The 25,127-nt window shown below is 43.2% G+C and overlaps 1 protein-coding gene across 2 annotated transcripts in view; it reads right to left on the bottom strand.

The window, feature by feature from the left end:
* Window positions 1-24,113, bottom strand: part of INPP5A (inositol polyphosphate-5-phosphatase A) — a 599,826-nt gene extending 575,713 nt beyond the window's left edge. Inside the window, exon 1 of one of the 2 annotated variants that reach the window (XM_040361359.1) lies at window positions 23,671-24,113. In XM_040361359.1, coding sequence (XP_040217293.1) covers window positions 23,671-23,733 — 63 coding nt within the window. In that variant the 5' untranslated portion in view covers window positions 23,734-24,113. The remainder of the gene's footprint in view (window positions 1-23,670) is intronic. The other variant, XM_040361360.1, reaches the window with a different exon arrangement.
* Window positions 24,114-25,127: the final 1,014 nt, after the last annotated feature.

A 25,127-nucleotide genomic window follows, 5' to 3' on the forward strand; every position in this document is an offset into this window, starting at 1 on the left:
GCAGTGCTATGTAATGTAAAAGGGTCCAGAGGTGCGGTGCTATGTAATGTAAAAGGGTCCAGAGGTGCAGTGCTATGTAATGTAAAAGGGTCCAGAGGTGCGGTGCTATGTAATGTAAAAGGGTCCAGAGGTGTGGTGCTATGTTGGGGTCCAGAGGTACAAGGTGCTGGAAGCCCCAATCCCATTATTACCCGCTGCCGCTTTGTTCTGGTCTTCGGCCAGCTGGCAGACGTGCCGGCTGGTCGCTCAGGCCTTCCTGCGGGACGGAAAGCCCAGGCAGAGTGGCGGGAAGGCACTTGTAATAAAAGCCGAGCGGCATAAGTTATTACAAGAAAGCTGAGCGTCCGCTCTAAAGAACGCTACCAGGGTGATGCTTGCAGCTGCATGCACCGCCCTTTGAAGCAATATTGTTAAGTTTGTGGCCAATACTTCAAAAAGTGAATGGCGGCCGCAGCGATAATCGGTCAACCTCTAGTTTTTAGGTACTCTGCCATTAAACGCTTGTATAACACACATTTTATGAAAGTGCAAAGATGCAGCACGCATGACTTTAAATATGTTTTCACGAAAAACCAAGTGTTCTAAAAGAGTTTAATGACAGTACCTAAAAAAAAAAAAAAGAAGAAGTGCGTAAAATGCACAACCCCCCCCCCCCCCCAAAAAAAAAAAAAAAAAAACACGTACCGATGTAAACGATGCCTTGGGCCAGCCCTAGATGGTTTGAATCTCGGTCAGTTGAGCAGAAAATCGGTCGAGATTCAAACTGTGTATGGGCAGTCTGAATACACCAAGTCTTCAACAAGAAAAGATCTGCATTCCAATAAAAGGACTGTGTATAAATTCACTCGACATGACGACTTCCAGTCTCTTGGGTAGAGAACTTATCAGCAGAATTCGCTTCTCTGTGCAAGTCACAAGAATTCAGGTCAGATTTGTCATTCTCACAGGGCAGGGGAGGCCAATTAGAGGATCTAAAGCCTTGCGATAAAAGGAAAAATTACTTGCAACTAGATTGACAAATGCAGATCACAAGATGAATGGATAAGCCGATTCAGTAACAATTTCTAATACCTTTAGCTTCAAAGGCCAAAAAAAACACAAACAAAACGTGTTACTAGACATGTGCATTAGTTTTCGTCTTAATATCGGTGATTTTTGCATTAGTTTTAACAAACGATAATGAAGGCGCAGAATCCGAAAACAGAAAGATCCGACATAAAAAAAAGCTTTATTTACGTTTTGACAACAGTTCGATATAGATAGAAGATTCGACATGACGGTGACAACAGCAATCTGTGGTCAAGTCCAAGATTATTCGACAGAGAAGAGTCGACAGACGTGATGATTCAACGAAGCAGCTAAAAACATACGATCGCCGCAAGCGGACATTTATGGTCAAATGCTCCGCCTATAGGCTATAGAAGAATTCTAATGTTGGTTGACTAGTAATAATATTTAATAAATAGAATTATTGCTAGTCAAGCAACATTAGAATTCTACTATAGCTTGTGGACGGAGAAATTCAACCGGAAATCTACGATCGCGATGTTGTACAGTTTAGCTGCTTCGCCGAATCTTCTTAGAACATTCGATGGACACCATAAGCCTTCAATTCACAGATTCAACCTTAATTCGAGTTTTTCGGACGAATGCATTTTTTTTTTAAAGAAAATAAAAAACGAAATTCGGGAGTAACTAAATTAATTAATTTTTCGGACGAAAACGAAATTCTGAATCAAAATATTTCAGTGTGCACATGTCTACACGTTACTCCTTTGAGCACAGCTCTCAATTTGATTCATCATCCCGAGTTTTACCAACGAAACTGGTCAGGGAAGCATGGTGGCGTTTGAACCACATGGAGGTAAACACAATACAGAAATATTCCTTTATATGCGTAGCCACAGATCGTTTTATGGATTAGCTGGTGCGGTTTGAGAAATTATTATTAATAAATCAACATTATTATTATTATTATTATTATTATATGGATGCAAGTTTGTCCCCATTTTAAAATTCATTACTACAGCAATTGTTTGGCCCAAATAGGCGGTGTTAAAAATGGAGCAAACCGGATGTCAAGAAGCATCTTTGAAATATCTGGGTTGTCATTTGTAAAGAAAAAAGAGGTCAATCCGGAGAAAAAACGATTGTCAACTGTACGCCAAAATCAGCCGCTCTCAAAACTTTACCACAGAGTAACCCTTTAAAAAAAAAAAAAAAAAGGTTCAGGTCTTCATGAACCCCTGAAAACCACAACAGGAGAACAGTGGAGAAAATGCCACCCTTACAGACAACTAAAAAAAAAAATAATAATAATTCACTGGTGTCACAATTCTAGCTCTGCCAAGTAGTGTTGGCACCAGAACACTACAGGCACCATTAGATATGAGGCCAATCAGCCAAAGCTCTAGAAACCTCTGAAGGAAACTTAGGGTTCAACATAACCCTTTGTTGGGACCGGTTGGCCAAAATACTAAACAAACATAGAGAACGACTCATTTGCCAGTAAGTTCCAAGTCCCTTTTTCCAAAGTTAAAAAAAAGTGTTATGGTAACTGACAACCTTGGAATTTCAAACATAATAAAGGAATGAAGTGTTGGAGGATTAAAAAAAAAAAAAAAAAGAAGTTTGAGGGTCTTCAAAGCTTTACAAAACATGAAGTTCAACAATATTCACTAGTTTGCAAAACCATCGAATCTTTCTAATCAAGGTATTTCTCCAACTACAGTAAGGTCTCCTTCCCCATCAACCTCTGGAATCTATTCACAAATCTTTTATAAAACACTATCCTTCCATTTATTCTGGAAGCTGAAAACTATAATGCCAAGAGACCGCTCAGCCATCAGCACTGCCTCCTAGTGCAGTGTCCCCCTCTGCGAATGATATAAAAAAATATAAATCCTGCAAATACCTCATAGCCGAGCTGAGATAGCGATCACATGACCAGCCAGCTCCCGCCTCCCCTCCAGACTGACATCAGCAGAGGAATTTCAGCCCCGCCCACTGCATCTCAGAGGAGGAAAGGAGACAGCTGGCCTGTCATGCGATCACAATGTCTGCAGTAAAATTAGGTATTTGCAGCATTTTTATAAATCACACACAGAGGGGAGATACTGCAATAAGAGGCAGTGCTGATGGTGTATACAGGTTAACAACCATTTTAAGCTGGGACAAGGATTTTAAAAATTAAAATAAAGAAGCTGCATACTCAAAATGATCAAATCAGCTGCTGAACGTGCAAAAAAAAAAAAAACACACCCACACACACCTGAGTGTTTTCCATTTTTAACAGTTACATGAAGGTGAAGGCCTTACCGCGAGGAAACTAGCCTTCTTTATGTCTGCATTTTCACTTCCTCGGTCAAGTACACCGGTTTAACACCAGCATTCCAAAAAAGAAAAACCTCAGGGTCTCTCCAGCTGCACCGTCTCACCTCTCCATTTTCCACAGAAATTCCTAAAACACATCGTCAGAACTAGGACATCATCTACTAAGCTGCACTCTGGATTCTGACCCAACCGTTACATGGAAACCACCTTCCCTAAAAATAAAAAATAAACGATTCAAATAAAACTCTAAAGGCCACCAGTCCAATCGTATTTTTTGTGTTCCACGTTCACCACTCATCGCTACACCAGACCTCCTTCTCTTTGGGAATCCGAGGCCTTGCTCTCTCACGTTTCTATTAAATTACTTAGCAACCACCCTCTCAAGTAGAATATTTGTAGGATTATAAATATATTTTTTTTTTTCTGCGTTTAAAGATTACCCAAGCGCAAGTAATTTTGCCAGAGAAGCCCTCGGCATAAACAAAAGCAGTAATGTATGATTTTAGAGGAACGCAACATACAGAAGTTACGAAGCACCCACTGGGCTATGTTACAGTCAACAAGCATTAAGCTGACACGTATTCAGAGAAAAATAAAGACAAAATATGTCCTACATTACAGACTGCCATATTAAAAAAAAAAAAAAAAAAAAAAAAAAAAACACCACACACGACAATAATAAAAATTAAGCTTTGACATACAAATATTGATCTTCTACGAGGACATATTACTGCTAATGGCCTTATGTTTTCATACAGTTCAGGCTCTGCCAAAATGAATAGTTATGAGAGCATATGTTTCAGCACCTAGCAAGTCCGAACATCGAAAAATATATTGACCAAACAGATGCTCCGTGACCGAGAGAAATACAAAAACCCAAGCCGTTTTCAATTCCAGGAAACCAATACAGATTTTTTTTTAATTATATATTATATATATATATATATATATAAAAAATTAGACAAAAAAGAAATAAAACAATCATAAAAATAAAAGAAAAAAACCCCAAAAACAATATACAGCTACCTTTTTTTTTTTGTACAACAAATAAATAAATCACTAATCTTTCCAGATAACCAGTACAATGAGGAAACTCTGCTCAAGGTGCGAGTGCTGAAAGTCCAGTGTTGTTCCAAAGCGTGCTGCCCAAATGCTCCTGAAGAAGCATTGATTGAGCACGTAACATGTTGAGCCATTTTTCCCTTTTGTTAAAACATCTTTCTATCCTTTTGCCGTTACCAAACCAGACTCCTGAACTCTTGCTACCTTATGGAATGACGACACTGTATCCAAGAGCCCATTCACACAGGGGCAACACGACTTTGGGAGGCAACTTGGACACGACTTGAGTATGGATCATCAGGCAACTTACAAGGCAACTTCAAGTTGCCTCCAGGACAGGAGGCTTTCCAGTGGCCAAACAACAATCAGCTCTGTGGGAGGGAGGGGTTTGCCTGAGAAATGTAGGTTATCTTCCTGTATTGTTGCTTCAGTTAAAGGAGTTCTCTGACCTAAAACTTTTAACCCCCGCTGTGCCCGGGCTGTAAAACTATACAAAATAAACTCTCACTTACCTGCCTACGATCCCCCGTTGTTCCGATATCGCCGTCCCGGTCTCTTCCGATCCCTGTGTGTCGGTGACTCACAGTGCGCTCAGCCTATCAGCGGCCGCGACGGGACATTGCTGCGGCCGCTGATAGGCTGAGCGCACTGTGAGTCACCGACACGCAGGAAGCGGAAGAGACCGGGACGGGGTTATCGGAACAACGGGGGATCGTAGGCAGGTAAGTGAAAGTTTATTTTGTATAGTTTTACAGCCCGGGCACAGCGGGGGTTAAAAGTTTTAGGTCAGAGAACTCCTTTAAGACAGTGATCCGGCTTCTGAGTCGACTTCCATTGAAATCAATGGGTACAAGTCGCCTAGAAGTCGAATTGAAGTTGTACAGGAACCTTTTCTGTAGTCGAAGCGACTTCAGTAGTGTACATTAAGACGGCTCTCATTCACTTACATTCATTTTCTATATTATTATTGTATTGTTGGATATATGTACTATCAAATGTGTTTAGTAGGGCAGCAAATTCTTTTGATCGGTACTAGTAGTGCAACGGGTCACCATATGCAGATTGGCACACCACGTGATCCGGAGCTCCGCTGCCGCCTCGGCCATAGGAACTGGAGCGGCGGCCATCTTTGTTCACCCGTTGGCGGCCAAGAGTAATGCGAGGCTTTCTCCCTGGTGTGGAGTGTCGTGCTCGCCCCCTCACTTGGACTACAGGAGAGTCATGACGCCCACTAACACACAGCTCTTTTTTCTATATGCAACGTAGAGAGCGTCCTGACTCTCCTGTAGTCCAAGGGAGGGGGCGAGCACGACACTCCACACCAGGGAGAAAGCCTTGTATTACTGTGTAGAGTTAGACAGAACAGGAAGTGAGGATTTCTCAGAAGAAATAAGGACATTTAAAAGCAAAATGGAAGGATGAGGTAAGTGAAGGAGGACTGCACTAAGGTAAAGGAAGCTATTTAGTGAAACATTTTTCACTAAATCAGGGAAACCGAGGTCAGTACAAACAGCACACTCCCCATGCTGAAGGGTTGGCAAAGCTCCTCATTAAATGCTCTCTGTATTAATTACAATATTCCTCAGTAACCAGGGTTTAGTAATTGTAATATTGTTGAGCCAAATTAAATATGCCGCTAGTCAAATCATGGATGTGTCTTTGGATATTTTGACAAGTAAAAATAAACTATTACCCACGAATGCAGACATGGGTTTAATTTTCCAAGCACAACACCCTTATAAAACAGTATGGCGGTTCAAGAATATTTTGGAGAACCATATCCACAAAAAAAAAAAAAAAGTAAAAAAATAAAAATAAAAAAAAGGAGAAAAAAAGAGGAGAAAGAGAGAAAAAGAAGAAAAAGGGGGCACTGGGACTTTATATGGGAGTCTTGTCATTGGGAATGATGATGCATACATAAAAAATAAAAATAAAATTTGAACAATCACATTGGGCATTCCATATCTTCTCCACTTGCCGACCGACTCACGCCGATAGACGTCGGCAAAACGGCACAGGTGCGCAAAACGACGTACCTGTACGTCACTCAGTCATCGCCGTGGGAGCGTGCCCGCGGACTCCATGTCTGGCGGTGGCCTGTGATCGTGGCACGAATAGGCAGAACAGGGAGATGCCTAGTGACATGACAGGGATCTACTGCTCCCAGTGATCTGTAATGTTCTAGTGAGCCAATTGATCACTCCATACTGTAGTGTTTAACCCCTTCCCTGCCAGTGACATTTACACAGTAATCAGTGCATTTTTTATAGCTCTGATCGCTGTATAAATGTCAATGGTCCCAAAAGAGTGTCAAAAGTGTCCGATCTGTCCGCCACAATGTCACAGTAAAATAAAAAAAAATAACACACACACACACACACACACACACACACTATCCCCTATTTTGTAGACACGAAAACTTCAATAAACCAATCAATATTCGCTTATTGCAATTATTTTTTACCAAACATTAGAAAAATAAATATTGGCTTAGACTGAGGAAGAAAATAGTGTTTTTTTTTTTAAATTATATATATATATATATATATATATATATATATATATATATATATATATATATATATATATATATATATATATATATATATATATATATATATATATATATATATATATATATATATATATATATATATATATATATTTATATTTATATTTTTTTTTTTTTTTTTTATTATTTTGGGATATTTATTATTAGCAAAAAAGTTAAATAAATGCTTTTTTGCAAAACTGGACGCTCTTTTTGTTTATAGCGCAAAGAAACAAACAAAAAAAAAAACAGGAGGTGCTCAAATAACACCAAAAGAAAGCTCTATTCGTGGAGGGGGGGGGATTTGGATGTCAATTTTGTTTGGGTACAACGTTGCACGACTGCGGAATTTTCAGTTAAGCAACACAGTGCAGTGTCGCAAAAAAGGGATTGTCAGGAAGGGGGTAAATCCTTCCAGGACCGATTTGGTTAAAAAAAATAAAAACATGTTCAATTTTCGAACAATAATGCTAAATACCTTTTCTCATCAGCAGTAGACAGCAGTCCTACGACTTCTATCAGTGTCCGGCCAAGCACTGATTAAAAGCTTGTAGGAGGCATTTCCATTCTCCTCTGACCGTCCAATGAGGCTACGAGACTCCTGACCCTCTGTTTGAACAGTGCGGATTGGCCCTGTGCTGACCCACCCAAGAAGAAAACAAAAAAACAAACAAAACACAGCCTCTCTAGCAATACACACACCAAACTGAGCATGTGCAGAGTGCGCCCCAAGGCAATGTACTATCAGCAGATGAATGGAGGACAAAAAAAAAAAAAAAAAAAAATCAATCAAAAAAAACAAAAACAGAGAAGACAGAATCAAACAGCCTTTTTACAGACTGCAGAGGATTAACTCCTTAGGTTCCACAGTGAGTACAACAAGCCTGCTTTACTGCATATACAGACTGATTTTACCGTTGTGGGCTTAGTAACTGGTTGATAAAAATACACATCTAAAAACACGTGGGAGCCAGAAAGAAAGCCAATATGTTGGGTTACCGAGTAAAAGCCAAACAAACAAAAGTCATGCGGGTATGACAAATGTCTAAACCACAGGATGTAGCCGACACCGGCTAAGATGGGGGGGGGGGGGGGATGAGGAACAGCAAGTAAAGGCAGCCAGAGAACCCCTCATACATTCACACCAACATCTTATGAAGCTTCTCATAGGATTATAAAGGGGACCTGTCATGACGGAAACATGGCTTCAGTTCTACGAGTCACCATTTCAAATCTGTATTAGAATAAGGAGTTCTGACCAAGCCTGGACTCAGGGGTTCCACACGTGATTTTTTATTTATTTTTTTACACTGTAGCTGCTGACTTTTAATAAAGGACACTTACCTGTCCTACTCACCTGCGATGTCAGCGATCCTGGCAGCTCCCGGCGCCGCCATCCTCAGTAAGGGAAACAGGCAGTCACTGCCTATTTCCTACTGCGCATGCGCGAGCCACGAATGGGCCGGCTGCTCTCTGGGATACACACAGTGCCAGATTCACTTAGCCCGGGCGCAGCGTAACGTAACTGATTTAGGTTACACCGCCGCAAATTTTCTGTCTAAGTGCCCGATCCACAAAGCACTTACCTGGAAATTTGCGGCGGTGTATCCTAAATCCGTCCGGCGCAAGGCGGGCCAAATCAAATGGGGCGGGTACCATTTAAATTAGGCGCACTCCCGCGCCGGACGTACTGCGCATGCTCCCGACGCAAATTTTCCGACGTGCTTTGCGCGAAATTACGACGCGCCGACGTTTTGTAGATCGCGACGTGAAAAAAAAAAATTAAAAAGCGACGTGGGAAAGACGGGTATACTTTTACATGGTGTAGTAATTTTACACTTTGTAAAAAGGTGCCCTATCTTTGCGACGGCAAACTAACACTTGCGGCGACGTAACGACGGGAAAAAGTTTCGTGGATCGCCGTAACTGCTAATTTGCATACCCGACGCTGGTTTACGACGCAAACTCCCCCCAGCGGCGGCCGCGGTACTGCATCCTAAGATCCGACAGTGTAAAACTATTACACCTGTCGGATCTTATGGATATCTATGCGTAACTGATTCTATAAATCAGCCGCATAGATAGAAACAGAGATACAACGGCGTATCAGGAGAAACGCCGTCGTATCCCTTTTGTGAATCTGGCCCACAGTTCCCAGATGGCAGCGCGCACCATTCACCAGAAGACACCGCGACTGGGACGGAGGAAGAAGACCCATCGCGGACGATGAAGAGGCAGATTACGGACTTCCACATAGCAACCGCCATTTCTGGTATGTATAAAAAAAAAAAAAAAAAAATTTAGGATTTTTGGTGAAATTTTTTATTTTTTTTCCCCCCAGGGTGGAACTGCACTTTAATTTAAATCCAAATTTATAAAATCTCTGTCCCACAACAGCTCCTCCTCTGACCCGCTGTTGACTCACCGACAGTCCCATTCACTTTAACCGATTCAATACCGGGCATTTTCACCCCCTTCCTGCCCAGATCAATTTTTAGTTTTCAGCTGTTGCACTTTGAATGACAATTGCGCAGTCATGCAACATTGTACCCAAATTAAAACCCCCCCCACAAATAGAGTTTTCTTTTGGTGGTATCTGATCATCTCTGCGATTTATTTTTTATATACACACACACACACACACACACACACACACACACACACACACACACACACACATAATATTTGACTTTTTGATTTAATAAATATCAAAAAATGTTGTAATTTTTTATAACGTGATTTTGCATTGCAGCCACTAGGGGAGGGTGTCCCCTGCACGCCCCTGGTGCCGAAGCGAGTGCCCGGCGGGCGCGATCACTGCCGGGCACCGGCAATCGCTCCTTACAGAGTTAGAACCGGGAGCTGTGTGTGGTGTAAACGCACAGCTCCCGCTTCTTTCAGGGGGAGAAATTACTGATCGTATACAATGTATGAACAGCGATCTGTCATTTCCCCTAGTCAGTCCCACCCCCCCCCCTTCAGTTAGAACACACCCAGGGAACATAATTAACCCCTTCCCCGCCCCCTAGTGTTAACCCCTTCCCTGTCAGTGACATTTTTACAGTAATCAATGCATTTGTATAGCACTGATCGCTATAAAAATGCCAATGGTCCCAAAAATGTGTCAAAAGTGTCCACAGTCACAGTACCAATATAATAAAAAAAAAAAAAGTATAAGTGTGAGATAGATAGAGATTATATATATATATATATATATATATATATATATATATATATATATATATATATATATATATATATACATATACACATATACACACACACACACACACACACACACACACACACACACACACTACTAGTAAAAAAACAAATAATAAAAATGCCATAAATCTATCCCCTATTATGTAGACGCTATAACTTTTGCACCAACCAAATGCTTATTGCGATTTTTTTTTCACGAAAAATATGTAGAAGAATACGTATCGGCCTAAACTGAGGAAAAAAATGTTTATATATTTTTGGGGATATTTTATTACAGCAAAAAATATAATTTTTTTTCAAAATTGTCGTTCTATTTTTGTTTATAGCGCAAAAACTAAAAACCGCAGAGGTGATCAAATACCACCAAAAGAAAGCTCTATTTGTGAAAAAAAAAAAAAAGGACGCCAATTTTGTTTGCGAGCCACGTCGCACGACCGCGCAATTGTCAGTTAAAGCGATGCAGTGCCAAATCGCAAAAAGTGGCCCGGTCATTGACCAGCAAAATGGTCCGGGGCTGAAGTGGTTAATAACCATGACATGTATAAATAATCCAACAGAAACTAGCAGACTATTTCCCCCTCCTGTGTGACAGAAAGAAGTTGTTACAATGAATTTAAAAGCAGTTCAAATTTTTGACAAAGCCCAACTGACAGACGGAACAAATGAAAACCCACCGAGAAGAAGGAACAAAACAAACTGGCGGAGGAGACCAATCACAGGCTGACATCAAGATTTCCAACCACCAAATCTCCCCAGGATCTCTTTTAACCACTTAAGCCCCGGACCAATATGTTGCTAAATGCCCAAAAGGCGTTTTTACAATTCAGCACTGCGTCGCTTTAACAGATGTTCTTTTTCCCCACAAATAGAGCTTTATTTTGGTGGTATTTGATCACCTCTGCGGTTTTTATTTTTTGCGCTATAAACAAAAATAGAGCGATAATTTTGAAAAAAATTCAATATTTTTTACTTTTGGCTGTAATAAATATCCCCCAAAAACATGTATAAAAAAAACAATTTTTCCTCACTTTAGGCCGATACGTATTCTTCTACCTATTTTTGGTAAAAAAAAAAATTGCAATAAGTGTTTATCGATTGGTTTGCGCAAAAATTTATAGAGTTTACAAAATAGGGGATAGTTTAATTTTTTTTTTTTTTTTCGTCACTGCGACATTATGGCGGACACTTCGGACAATTTTGACACATTTTTGGGACCAATGTAATTTTCACAGCAAAAAATGCATTTAAATGGCATTGTTTATTGTGAAAATGACAGTTGCAGTTTGGGAGTTAAACACAGGGGGCGCTGAAGGAGTTAGTGTTCACCTAGTGTTTGTTTACAACTGTAGGGGGGTGTGGCTGTAGGACTGACGTCATCGATCGAGTCTCCCTATAAAAGGGATTACTCTATCGATGCAGCCGCCACAGTGAAGCACGGGGAAGCCGTGTTTACACACTGCTCTCCCCGTTCTTCAGCTCCAGGGAGCGATCGCGATGGAGCGGCTATTAACGAATAGCCGCAGCCTCGTCCCGGATCGCTCCCCGCGGGAATCCGACTGCCGCATATAGCGGGGGGGTCCCAATCGGACCCCCGAACCCGCGGAAAGGCGGGGATGTGCCTGTACGTGCCATTCTGTGGACGCATATGTACATGCGGCGGTCGTCAAGTGGTTAATAAACTCCAACCTGGCTGAGAACAAACGATCCTACTATACGATTGTCCAATCGGTCACACTGTACCCGCGTTCATCTCTTCCCATCAGACGATGTGTTCTCATCACTTTCTGAGGAAGGGGAATATCTGGAAAGAGCAATCAATTAAAAGAAACATTTTTTTTTAAATAAAGTGTCTATGGAGGTTAACCCTTTAAAAAAAAAAAAGAAAAAAAACCCCACACACCACATCAATTCAATTTCACCCGGGCACTTTCCCCCCCGTCGGTGAACGCGCAGCCAGTAACTGTCACGGTGTTTATTTATGTGCGCATGCTGCAGGATTCAAAATTCAAAGAAACTTCACAGCTCAACCACCAAAAATGTTTCTTCCGCAACGTGGGAGGCAAAAAATAACTCGAGTGTACAGTTCAGGCACAACTTCTGAAAGTGTACAAAGATTCACTCACGACAAAGGGCGAGCCGGCTGCGTTTATTATAGAGAAGCTGCAGATTGTACATCTTTTATGTTACATTGATGGAATATTCTCAGCACTACTCGGCATGGGCCAGGCTCTAAAGCTCCGTACAGTGATAGTACACCGCCGCTTCCTACAGGGCTCCAAAATCTGGTTGGATGCTTCAGGACCGAGCTAGTCATACACTATACAATCTGATTGTACGATCTGTCGCACGCAATTTCTGGGGAATTTCAATGACAAGGGACTCCCTGCAAAGTACCAGGTGGTGTCTACCTTTGCACAGCTCATCTTCCTGCTGCATTTTCAGTAGTGCAAAAATAGTTGAACTCTAATACACACACGATCATTTTTCGGCATGAAAGAAAACAACGTTTTCCCAACTTCATCATTAAAACAACGTTGCCCACACACCATCGTTTTAAAAAAAATTATCTAGCAAAGCGCAGTGACGTACAACACGTACGACGGCACTATAAATGGGCTGCTTTAGCTGATTCCGTGTTAGTAAAAGACGATTTGCGCTTTTTTGTCTGTTACAGCGTGATGAATGAGCTTACTCCATTATGAAAGGTAGTTTTACCAGAACACGCGCTCCCGTCTCATAACTTGCTTCTGGGCATGCGTGGGTTTTTACGTCGTTTTAGCCCACACACCATCATTTTTTACAACCCGAAAAACTACATTGTTTAAAATGACGTTAAAAAATGCAGCATGTTCAAATTTTTTTTTTGTCGTATTTCAGAACCTGAAAAATAATGTGCAGCCCACACACCATCATTTTAAATGAGTTTTTTTTAAAAACAACGTTTTCTTCATGCTGAAAAATGATCGTGTGTACGCGGCATGAAGGAAAGAAAGAAAGAAAGAAAGAAAGAAAGAAAGAAAGAAAGAAAGAAAGAAAGAAAGAAAGAAAGAAAGAAAGAAAGAAAGAAAGAAAGAAAGAAAGAAAGAAAGAAGAAGAAAGAAAGAAGAAGAAAGAAGAAGAAAGAAAGAAGAAGAAAGAAAGAAGAAGAAAGAAAGAAAGAAGAAGAAAGAAGAAAGAAAGAAAGAAAGAAAGAAAAATGCTAAAAAACGCTGGCGTCGCCGTTTAGTGTTTTTTCCCCGCTGAAAAACGGCACTTTGAACGCAAATTTCGGGCGTTCAGAAAAAAGCCAATAAACTCCAAAGCTCATTAACACTAAAAAATGCCCAGGTGTGCATGGGCACATAGGCTAACACAGAGTTCAGTTTATGGGCTTTTAAAAAAAAGCCCAAAACGCCAATAAACTGCAGTTTATCAGCTTCAGTGTGCATGGAGCCTAATAAGGTAAAGGACAGTGGTGTTGCTATGGGGGGGGGGGGGGAATGCTGACCCAGGTGACACAATGATGTAGGAAGTGATATCTGACCGCGCTGGTGTCACACACACCAGCATGACCACCGAAACTAGCCTGCCCAAGCTAGACAGGAGAGAGCCCGATTTGGGGGGCACCATGTTTACCGCACCAGGTGGCACGGACTCTATTGACTCCACCGGTGAAGGAGTCTCCCTTATGGGTCAAATTGACTTGTAAACTTAGGCGCCTTTCGCATGGAGTGGACGCTATTTTGATCAGCAGATCTGTTCACCGATTCCCTGCTGATCAGAGCATGGCAGGCAGATGTCAGGTCCGTGTCTCAGTATATGTAGAGCAGACACAGACACAGCCTGATCTGTGGGTGGGCGAGTGTAAACCAAGACGTCTTTCACACTGAGGCACTTTAGCACTAATAGAATCTGTAGAGCGCCTCTCAAGCCTCCCCGTGTGAAAGCCTGAGTGCTCCAACACTGGGGCGGTGCGCTTGCAGGACAGAAAAAAAGTCCTGCAGGCAGCATCTTTGGGGCGGTGTATAAAGCGTTTCTAAACCCGCCTCTGCCATTAAATTAATGGGCAGCTCTGCTGGAGTGCTTGCAAAGCACTTTGAACCCTTAGTTAACCCCTTCTTTGGGGTTACACTTAGAGGCGCCTCTCTTCTCTGTGGCTCCTGCTGGATTTTGCTTCTAATCCCCTTGTGGAGGCTTCAATTTGTGGATGGACATTTTATGGTTACACAACCATCACATTGCTATAATCTTTTTATATGGAGTATAAACTGAAGGATTTATGAATAAATGGCTGTGGAACAAATTATCTGAGTTTCCATTATTTCTAATCAGGAAATTCGCTTTGATATACAAGTGCTTTGGATTACAAGCATGTTTCTGGAACGAAATTACGCTCGCACCCCAAGGTTTTACTGTGTATACATTTGTTGGCTGACAATTATTTGCCGTTTGTAATACAAGTTCCTGGCCAACGTCCTTCGGAACAAAAGTCCTACGCTTTGTCCGCAGAAAATCCGATCGCTACACTCACCATTAGCGCATTTCCAAAGTCGCGCAATTTCCAATGCAACTCTGGAGCACGACGTTTCACTCTACGGATCCAAGTCGCAGCAAAGTAGTGCGGGCACCTTGTCAAAGCTGCTGCCACTTTTTGACCGCGTGCCACTGAAAAGAATGGGCTGTCATGCGACTGGTGTTCGAAAGTCCCATGACAAATCGCACAAGTGTGGATAAAGCCTTCAGCGGATACAGCTTATTGAACAATCTTGATACAATCTTTTTATGGTGGCCATACTCATACCGATCTACTATAAAAATGTATATCTGGTCACTTTTCTAGTAGAAAAATCATAAACAAATCAATGTAGTGATCCACCATACACACCCACAGCTGGTTGACCAATCCCAGGGGCGATCCGCCCTATAGGCTCACTATGCAAGCCGCTTAGGGCCCCACAAAGCTGTGGAGGGCCCCGCCTGGTAAGAAGTCATTTTCGGCCCCTCACCTCTTCTCCCATGCAGCCAGCGTTGAAGTGGGGTAAGAAGTCAGCACCCCCCACCTCTCACTTTAAAGGGGAAAAAAATGTTGCCTAAAATGAATGTCTGCAAGGTAGACAGACAGAATAGTGTAATGATTCTGTTAAAAAACGAGTAAATACCTATTATTTTCCTTCATCTATATCACCTCCGGCGTTCTAGTTTCTGTTCTCTCATTCACTTCCTGGTTTGCGGCGCTCGTTCATGTAAGAACTACATATCCCAGTATGCATTGCGGCACGCCCAGTAATTCACACCTCCTTGAAGTCTCTAACACGTAGAGAGCGCCCTGCCACACAGATGTAGTTCCCAGGGGGGGGGGGGGGGTGAGCACATTACTCACCACCGCAGTAACCCTCCCGTCACGGTGGTGAGTAACAATCAGACAAGCAGGAAGTGAACAGAACAGAGAAGAAATAGAGCAACTTCTGAGCAAAAACGAACAATGAGGAAGTGAAAAGAGGAATGTCTGCAGGTAAAGGATGCTTATTACGAAAAAAAAAAAAAATCCTTTACAACCCCTTTAATGTGACATGTCATTTTGCTTAGGGCCCCAGGGAGGTCAGGATCGGCACTGACCAATCCAATCGAAATTTTCACTAGAAAAAAAAAAAAAAAAAAAAAAAAGGGGGGAGTAGATGTATAAGCTCTCGAGCAATTGAAAATCTCAACTTCCAGTAGTTCGACTATATTTTCAATCATTCCATAGAGCAGGGGTCTCAAACTGGTGGCCCTCGTAAAACTACAAGTCCCATCATTGCCTCTGCCTGTGGGAGTCATGCTTGTAACTGTCATTCTTGCAATGCCTTGTGGGACTTGTAGTTTTGCAACAGCCCGGAGGGCTGCCAGTTTGAGACCCCTGCCATAGAGCATATAACAGCGATTTTATCAATATAGACATGCAATATAACATTTCCCCCATAATAAATCAGAAGAAATGTAACATGATTGATTTGTTTACATCAGGATCGATCGAAAACAAACACACACTTTCTTCCAATAAGTGCTCAATGCAGTCATCGTATTTTCCGATTCTTTGATCGTATTGTTGGGTGCAGGGCCACAATTCTATGTACAGTAGTAGAAGCTCTTTGATGGGGTGAAAAGCAGAAAATAAAAGTATACAATGTTTCAAACCCGTGTCAGGAATCTTCAAAAACAGGAGCAGCTGTGCACGGCAGCCAATCAGCTTCTAGCTTTGATTTTCAAAGCTCAACTGACCACACCGAGGAAGCCGATTAGATGCCGTGTACAGTTGCTCCAGTTTTAGTAAACCCTCCCCCCAACATTCGATCACATTGATCAAATGATTCTTCACAGAATCCGACAGATGGTTACATGTATGGTCACTTTAAAAAAAAAAGTGAAATCCCCCCCAATGGATCATCTCCATATCTCAGAGACACCCTGGGGAACTCAGAAGACTGAGCACCATAGAGATTAGGGGGATGGGCTGGAAGAACGCTCTGCACATAGAGAAGTGTAATCTAGAACAATATCAGAGGTTCTTTACATTCACTTCTTCAAATATTAAAATGTTAATGTCATTTCTACATATTGCAGAATACCCCGTGGAACTTAGAACACCAAGGCCACTCTGCAGAACACCCCCGATCACCCGGTTGGGGAGGGGGGGGGAGGGGGTCCAGCATTGCCACTGTTCTAAAATCAGATTGCAGGGTGTATGGCCAGCTTTGAAAAATACACCCATCAGATCAATCAGGAAGGAGAATCGAGGTGATGTGTTCATCAGGTGATGGACATACAGATGTCATTCTATATGCGATCACAGAGAGATCAGGTATCATTCTATAGGCTATCACAGAGCGATCAGGTATCATTCTATAGGCTATCACAGAGCGATCAGGTATCATTCTATAAGCGATCACAGAGCGATCAGGTATCATTCTAGAGGCGATCAGGTATCATTCTATAGGCGATCACAGAGCGATCAGGTATCATTCTATAGGCGATCACAGAGCGATCAGGTATCATTCTAGAGGCGATCAGGTATCATTCTATAGGCGATCACAGAGCGATCAGGTATCATTCTAGAGGCGATCAGGTATCATTCTATAGGCGATCACAGAGCGATCAGGTATCATTCTAGAGGCGATCAGGTATCATTCTATAGGTGATCACAGAGCGATCAGGTATCATTCTAGAGGCGATCAGGTATCATTCTATAGGTGATCACAGAGCGATCAGGTATCATTCTAGAGGCGATCAGGTATCATTCTATAGGTGATCACAGAGCGATCAGGTATCATTCTATAGGTGATCACAGAGCGATCAGGTATCATTCTAGAGGCGATCACAGATCGATCAGGTATCATTCTATAGGCGATCAGATATTCTATGGGTGGTCAGGTATCATTCTTTAGGCAATCAGAGAGATCGGGTGTCATTCTATGGGCGATCACATAGCGACCAGATATTATATAGGTGGTCAGGTATCATTCTATAGGTGATCACAGAGAGATCGGGTATCATTCTATGGGCGATCACATAGCGATCTGGTATCATTCTAGAAGAGATCACATGGCATCTATGAAAATATAGTACTGTGTCTAAAAGGAGATCACACTGAATTTTTATATCACTCCACAGGAGATCAGACATCAGGTTCAATAGGAGTTCAATAGGAGATCACACTGGAGGTCAGTTGTCATTCTACTGGAGGTCAAACTAACATCAGGAATAATTCTATAGAAGGTCACACATTCCATAGGAGATCACACTAAGTTCAGATGCCATTGTACATAGGAGATCACAGGATAAGAACAGATATGTAGGAGATCACAGCGTATCTATAGAAAATAGTATTGCATCTATAATAGGAGATGACAGTGTGAGGTCAAAAGCCATTCTATAGGGGATCAAACTGACATCAGGTATACTTCTATAGGCGATCACACTGAGGGCAGATGCCATTCTACACAGATACGAGATCACACACTGCGAGAACAGATATGTAGGAGATCACAGAGTGCCTACAGAAAATAGTATTGTATCTATAATAGGAGATCGCAGTGTGAGGTCAGATGTCATTCCTTATAGGAGATAGTGCTGTATCTACAAGAGGAAATCGGGTGTCATTCTATAGGCAATCACAGAGAGATCGGGTATTCTATGGGCAATCACAGAGAGATCGGGTATTCTATGGGCAATCACAGAGAGATCGGGTATTCTATGGGCAATCACAGAGAGATCGGGTATTCTATGGGCAATCACAGAGAGATCGGGTATTCTATGGGCAATCACAGAGAGATCGGGTATTCTATAGGCAATCACAGAGAGATCGGGTATTCTATAGGCAATCACAGAGAGATCGGGTGTCATTCTATAGGAGATCATATTGAGGTCAAGTATCATTCTAAATAGAGTACACTGTATCTATAGGAGATAGTGGTGCATAATAAGAGATCACAGAGCTCAGATGTCACTGTTTCTATAGGAGAGGTCAGATATTCTATATAGAAGACAGCGCTGTATCTATAGGAGATAACACGGTCAGTACAGATCATTCCACAGGAGATGACAGCGAGGGGGGGGGGGGTCAAATGTCATTGTATACAGGAGATGACAGCGAGGGGGGGGGTCAAATGTCATTGTATACAGATGAAAGCGAGGGGGGGGTCAGATGTCACTGTATACAGGAGATGACATTGAGGGGGGGGGGGGGGGGGGCAGATGTCATTGTATATAGGAGATGACAGCGAGGGGGGGGTCAAATGTCATTGTATACAGGAGATGACAGCGAGGGGGGGGGGTCAAATGTCATTGTATACAGGAGATGACAACAAGGGGGGGGTCAAATGTCATTGTATACAGAAGAAGACAGCGAGGGGGAGGGGGGGTCAGATGTCACTGTATACAGGAGATGACAGCGAGGTCAGATGTCACTGTATATAGGAGATGACAGCGAGGGGGGGTGGGTCAGATGTCATTGTATATAGGCGATGCCAATGAGGTCAAATGTCATTGTATACAGGAGAGGACAGCGAAGGGGGGGGTCAAATGTCATTGTATACAGGAGAGGACAGCGAAGGGGGGGGTCAAATGTCATTGTATACAGGAGATGACAGCGAGGGGGGGGGGGCAAATGTCATTGTATACAGGAGATGACAGCGAGGGGGGGGGGTCAAATGTCATTGTATACAGGAGATGACAGCGAGGGGGGGGGGTCAAATGTCATTGTATACAGGAGATGACAGCGAGGGGGGGGGGTCAAATGTCATTGTATACAGGAGATGACAGCGAGGGGGGGGGGGTCAAATGTCATTGTATACAGGAGATGACAGCGAGGGGGGGGGGGTCAAATGTCATTGTATACAGGAGATGACAGCGAGGGGGGGGGGGGTCAAATGTCATTGTATACAGGAGATGACAGCGGGGGGGTCAAATGTCATTGTATACAGGAGATGACAGCGAGGGGGGGGGTCAAATGTCATTGTATACAGGAGATGACAGCGAGGGGGGGGGTCAAATGTCATTGTATACAGGAGATGACAGCGAGGGGGGGGGTCAAATGTCATTGTATACAGGAGATGACAGCGAGGGGGGGGTCAAATGTCATTGTATACAGGAGATGACAGCGAGGGGGGGGGGGTCAAATGTCATTGTATACAGATGAAAGCGAGGGGGGGGTCAGATGTCACTGTATACAGGAGATGACATTGAGGTGGGGGGTCAGATGTCATTGTATATAGGAGATGACAGCGAGGGGGGGGGTCAAATGTCATTGTATACAGGAGATGACAGCGAGGGGGGAGGGGGTCAAATGTCATTGTATACAGGAGATGACAACAAGGGGGGGGGTCAAATGTCATTGTATACAGAAGAAGACAGCGAGGGGGAGGGGGGGGTCAGATGTCACTGTATACAGGAGATGACAGCGAGGTCAGATGTCACTGTATACAGGAGATGACAGCGAGGGGGGGGGGGCAGATGTCATTGTATATAGGCGATGCCAATGAGGTCAAATGTCATTGTATACAGTAGATGACAGCGAGGGGGGGGTCAAATGTCGTATACAGGAGAGGACAGCGAAGGGGGGGTCAAATGTCATTGTATACAGTAGATGACAGCGAGGGGGGGGTCAAATGTTGTATACAGGAGATGACAGCGAGGGGGGGGGTCAAATGTCATTGTATACAGGAGATGACAGCGAGGGGGGGGGTCAAATGTCATTGTATACAGGAGATGACAGCGAGGGGGGGGGTCAAATGTCATTGTATACAGGAGATGACAGCGAGGGGGGGGGTCAAATGTCATTGTATACAGGAGATGACAGCGAGGGGGGGGGGGTGTCAAATGTCATTGTATACAGGAGATGACAGCGAGGGGGGGGGGTGTCAAATGTCATTGTATACAGGAGAGGACAGCGAAGGGGGGGTCAAATGTCATTGTATACAGTAGATGACAGCGAGGGGGGGGTCAAATGTCGTATACAGGAGAGGACAGCGAAGGGGGGGTCAAATGTCATTGTATACAGGAGATGACAGCGAGGGGGGGGGTCAAATGTCATTGTATACAGGAGATGACAGCGAGGGGGGGGGTCAAATGTCATTGTATACAGGAGATGACAGCGAGGGGGGGGGGGGTCAAATGTCATTGTATACAGGAGAGGACAGCGAAGGGGGGGTCAAATGTCATTGTATACAGAAGAAGACAGCGAGGGGGAGGGGGGGGTCAGATGTCACTGTATACAGGAGATGACAGCGAGGGGGGGGGGGGTCAGATGTCATTGTATATAGGCGATGCCAATGAGGTCAAATGTCATTGTATACAGTAGATGACAGCGAGGGGTCAAATGTCGTATACAGGAGAGGACAGCGAAGGGGGGGTCAAATGTCATTGTATACAGGAGATGACAGCGAGGGGGGGGGTCAAATGTCATTGTATACAGGAGATGACAGCGAGGGGGGGGGGTCAAATGTCATTGTATACAGGAGATGACAGCGAGGGGGGGGGTCAAATGTCATTGTATACAGGAGATGACAGCGAGGGGGGGGGGGGTGTCAAATGTCATTGTATACAGGAGATGACAGCGAGGGGGGGGGGTCAAATGTCATTGTATACAGGAGATGACAGCGAGGGGGGGGGGGTCAAATGTCATTGTATATAGGAGATGACAGCGAGGGGGGGGGGTCAAATGTCATTGTATATAGGAGATGACAGCGAGGGGGGGTCAGATGTCATTGTATATAGGAGATGACAGCGAGGGGGGGGGGGTCAAATGTCATTGTATATAGGAGATGACAGCGAGGGGGGGGGTCAAATGTCATTGTATATAGGAGATGACAGCGAGGGGGGGTCAGATGTCATTGTATATAGGAGATGACAGCGGGGGGGGGGGGGGGGGGGTCAGAGGTCATTGCATATAGGAGATGACAGCGAGGTAAGATGTCATTGATGAGAGATCGGAAACAATAAATCAGTATTACGGCCCGTACACACGATCAGAAAAATCCGACGAGAAATACCGCTTTCAGCGCAATCGTACGATAATCAGATCGTTAGTACAGAGCTTTCGAGAGCCGATCACGACAATTCATCCGATATTATTCGATCGGACAAGCACGGAAAATTTTCCTCGTAAAATACCAGATCGTGCGATTTTCATTCGTCACGTGACGACATCACTTCCGATTTTTACTATTCCGTCGCACGAGAATTTTCGCGACTTTAGTAACCTATTAATTTCCTACTTGCGACTATTAAGCGAAAAAGAAAAAAAAAAGTCAGACGATCCGTCGTCCGACTTTCGGATCGTGTGTACGGGGCCACTAGGGAATGATAGAATGCTGATCAGATACAATGTATCAGTATTAGGAAATGACATTGTATGTGTATGAAGGGATGACACAATGTATCAGTATTAGAGGATATAATAGAGATTGGATACAATGTATCAGTATTAGAGGATATAATAGAGATTGGATACAATGTATCAGTATTAGAGGATTATAATAGAGATCGGATACAATGTATCAGTATTAGAGGATTATAATAGAGATCGGATACAATGTATCAGTATTAGAGGATATAATAGAGATCAGATACAATGTATCAGTATTAGAGGATTATAATAGAGATCGGATACAATGTATCAGTATTAGAGGATTATAATAGAGATCGGATACAATGTATCAGTATTAGGAAATGACATTGTATGTGTATGAAGGGATGACACAATGTATCAGTATTAGAGGATATAATAGAGATTGGATACAATGTATCAGTATTAGAGGATATAATAGAGATCGGATACAATGTATCAGTATTAGAGGATTATAATAGAGATCGGATACAATGTATCAGTATTAGAGGATTATAATAGAGATCGGATACAATGTATCAGTATTAGAGGATTATAATAGAGATCGGATACAATGTATCAGTATTAGAGGATTATAATAGAGATCGGATACAATGTATCAGTATTAGGAAATGACATTGTATGTGTATGAAGGGATGACACAATGTATCAGTATTAGAGGATATAATAGAGATTGGATACAATGTATCAGTATTAGAGGATATAATAGAGATCGGATACAATGTATCAGTATTAGAGGATTATAATAGAGATCGGATACAATGTATCAGTATTAGAGGATATAATAGAGATCAGATACAATGTATCAGTATTAGAGGATTATAATAGAGATCGGATACAATGTATCAGTATTAGAGGATTATAATAGAGATCGGATACAATGTATCAGTATTAGGAAATGACATTGTATGTGTATGAAGGGATGACACAATGTATCAGTATTAGAGGATATAATAGAGATTGGATACAATGTATCAGTATTAGAGGATATAATAGAGATCGGATACAATGTATCAGTATTAGAGGATTATAATAGAGATCGGATACAATGTATCAGTATTAGAGGATATAATAGAGATCAGATACAATGTATCAGTATTAGAGGATTATAATAGAGATCGGATACAATGTATCAGTATTAGAGGATTATAATAGAGATCGGATACAATGTATCAGTATTAGGAAATGACATTGTATGTGTATGAAGGGATGACACAATGTATCAGTATTAGAGGATATAATAGAGATTGGATACAATGTATCAGTATTAGAGGATATAATAGAGATTGGATACAATGTATCAGTATTAGAGGATTATAATAGAGATCGGATACAATGTATCAGTATTAGAGGATATAATAGAGATCGGATACAATGTATCAATATTAGGAGGAGAGGATAGAATAGAGACCCGATACATTAGGAGAGAATACAATGTATTAGAAGAAGCGGATATAATAGAGATAATATACAATGTATCAGAGGATAGAATGCAGATCGGATACAATGTAACACACACACCGGGAGAGTCTCCGGCACACACACCGGGAGGGTCCCCGGCACACACACCGGGAGGCTCCCCGGCACACACACCGGGAAGCTCCCCGGCACACACACCGGGAGGCTCTCCGGTACTCACATCATCGAAGAGGGTCCCCACGTTGGCGGTGACGAGCAGGATCCCGGTGCCGGGGGTGGCCATGCTGCTTCCCCGGTGTAGGGTGATGGGTGGCCGGCTCCTGGGTGTACGATGTATCCGGCACGGCTCAGGCTCGGCGGCTCTCCACACGGATCCTCATCCCCCTCAGTACGATCCTCCGGTACCCGGTACACACGGAGCCATGCCGGGCCAGCCCTGGGAAAGTTCCCGCTGCCTGCTGAAGGATCCCCGAGCTCGGCAAGTTTGTGTCTCCGGTGGGAGGAGGAGCGGAGGGGGGCTGGGGGGTGGCGGCGGCCTCCTCGGGGCTGTGTCGGGGGGTGAGGGAAGGACGGCTCCGGTACGGCTTGGATCCCGGGACTGGCGGAGCTCCCCGTACACCGTACACTGCTCCTCTATACAGCCGCGGGGACTGACCCGGGGACAGGGGCAAGGGGGGGGAGGAGACACCTCCAATACGTCACCACACACACATATACACAGCTCCGCCCTCTTAAAGGGGAACACACTCAGGAGAAAACAAGAAGGGGAGGGGCTGTGGAGGAATAAAGTGTGATAGAAGAAAGAAAACGTGGAATATTAGAACTCAGAATACCTGCAGCCTTCAGTATTGATACATTGTTTCTGCAATTATATCTACATGTATTATTTGTATTTACTTCTTTCTTTCTTTATTTATTCTTTTGGTAAAAAGGTGGAGTTACCCTTTAAGATTTGAAAATGAAAGCTGGAAGCTGATTGGATGGTTTGTACAGCTGCTCAGGATTGTCTGCTCCAACCATAGTAAATTCCCTTCATATAGCTAGATTCAGGTAGATGGGCGCATATTTGGGCCGGCGTATCGCAACGTATATGCGATACGCTGGCATAAGTCGGAGAGCAAAGTTGATGATTCACAAAGCACTTGCTCTTCAATTTGCGCCGGCCGAACCTAAAATTGGAGGCGTAAGACGGTGGAAGTGGAAGTGGGTGTGAACTTATGCAAATGATTGTCTGAGCGTGGTGCAGTGGCTTACGCCCGGCCTAATTTCAACGGAGCATGCGCAGTGATGTCTAAGTCGGAGCGCTTTCTTGTGCGCATGCGCGCATCTAGGTCGGCCGAACTTCCCGGCCTATTGGCTTGCGTCGAGCACATAAATACGCCCAGACATGCGACCGTCCGACGCAAAATTACATCCTGCTTCCCCCCCCCCTGAGCAAGGTAATTTTGCTGTTTGTTTTTGGATTCCTAATTTTCCTTGATGATGTCTGCTCCCGTCAGCAAGCGGAAAAAGAATTTTACTGCCCAGGAGAGGGCTATAATCATTTCTGGGATGGAGGAGTTTGATGAGTTCCTCCATGGTCCGGAGAGTAGGGATACCACCCGTGCCAGGAAGCAGGAGATCCTGGACATTATAGCCACTCGGGTCAATGCCCTTGGTAATGTCCCCCGCATTGCA

This window comes from Rana temporaria, chromosome 8 (assembly GCF_905171775.1).
Source record: "Rana temporaria chromosome 8, aRanTem1.1, whole genome shotgun sequence".
Taxonomy (NCBI): domain Eukaryota; kingdom Metazoa; phylum Chordata; class Amphibia; order Anura; family Ranidae; genus Rana; species Rana temporaria.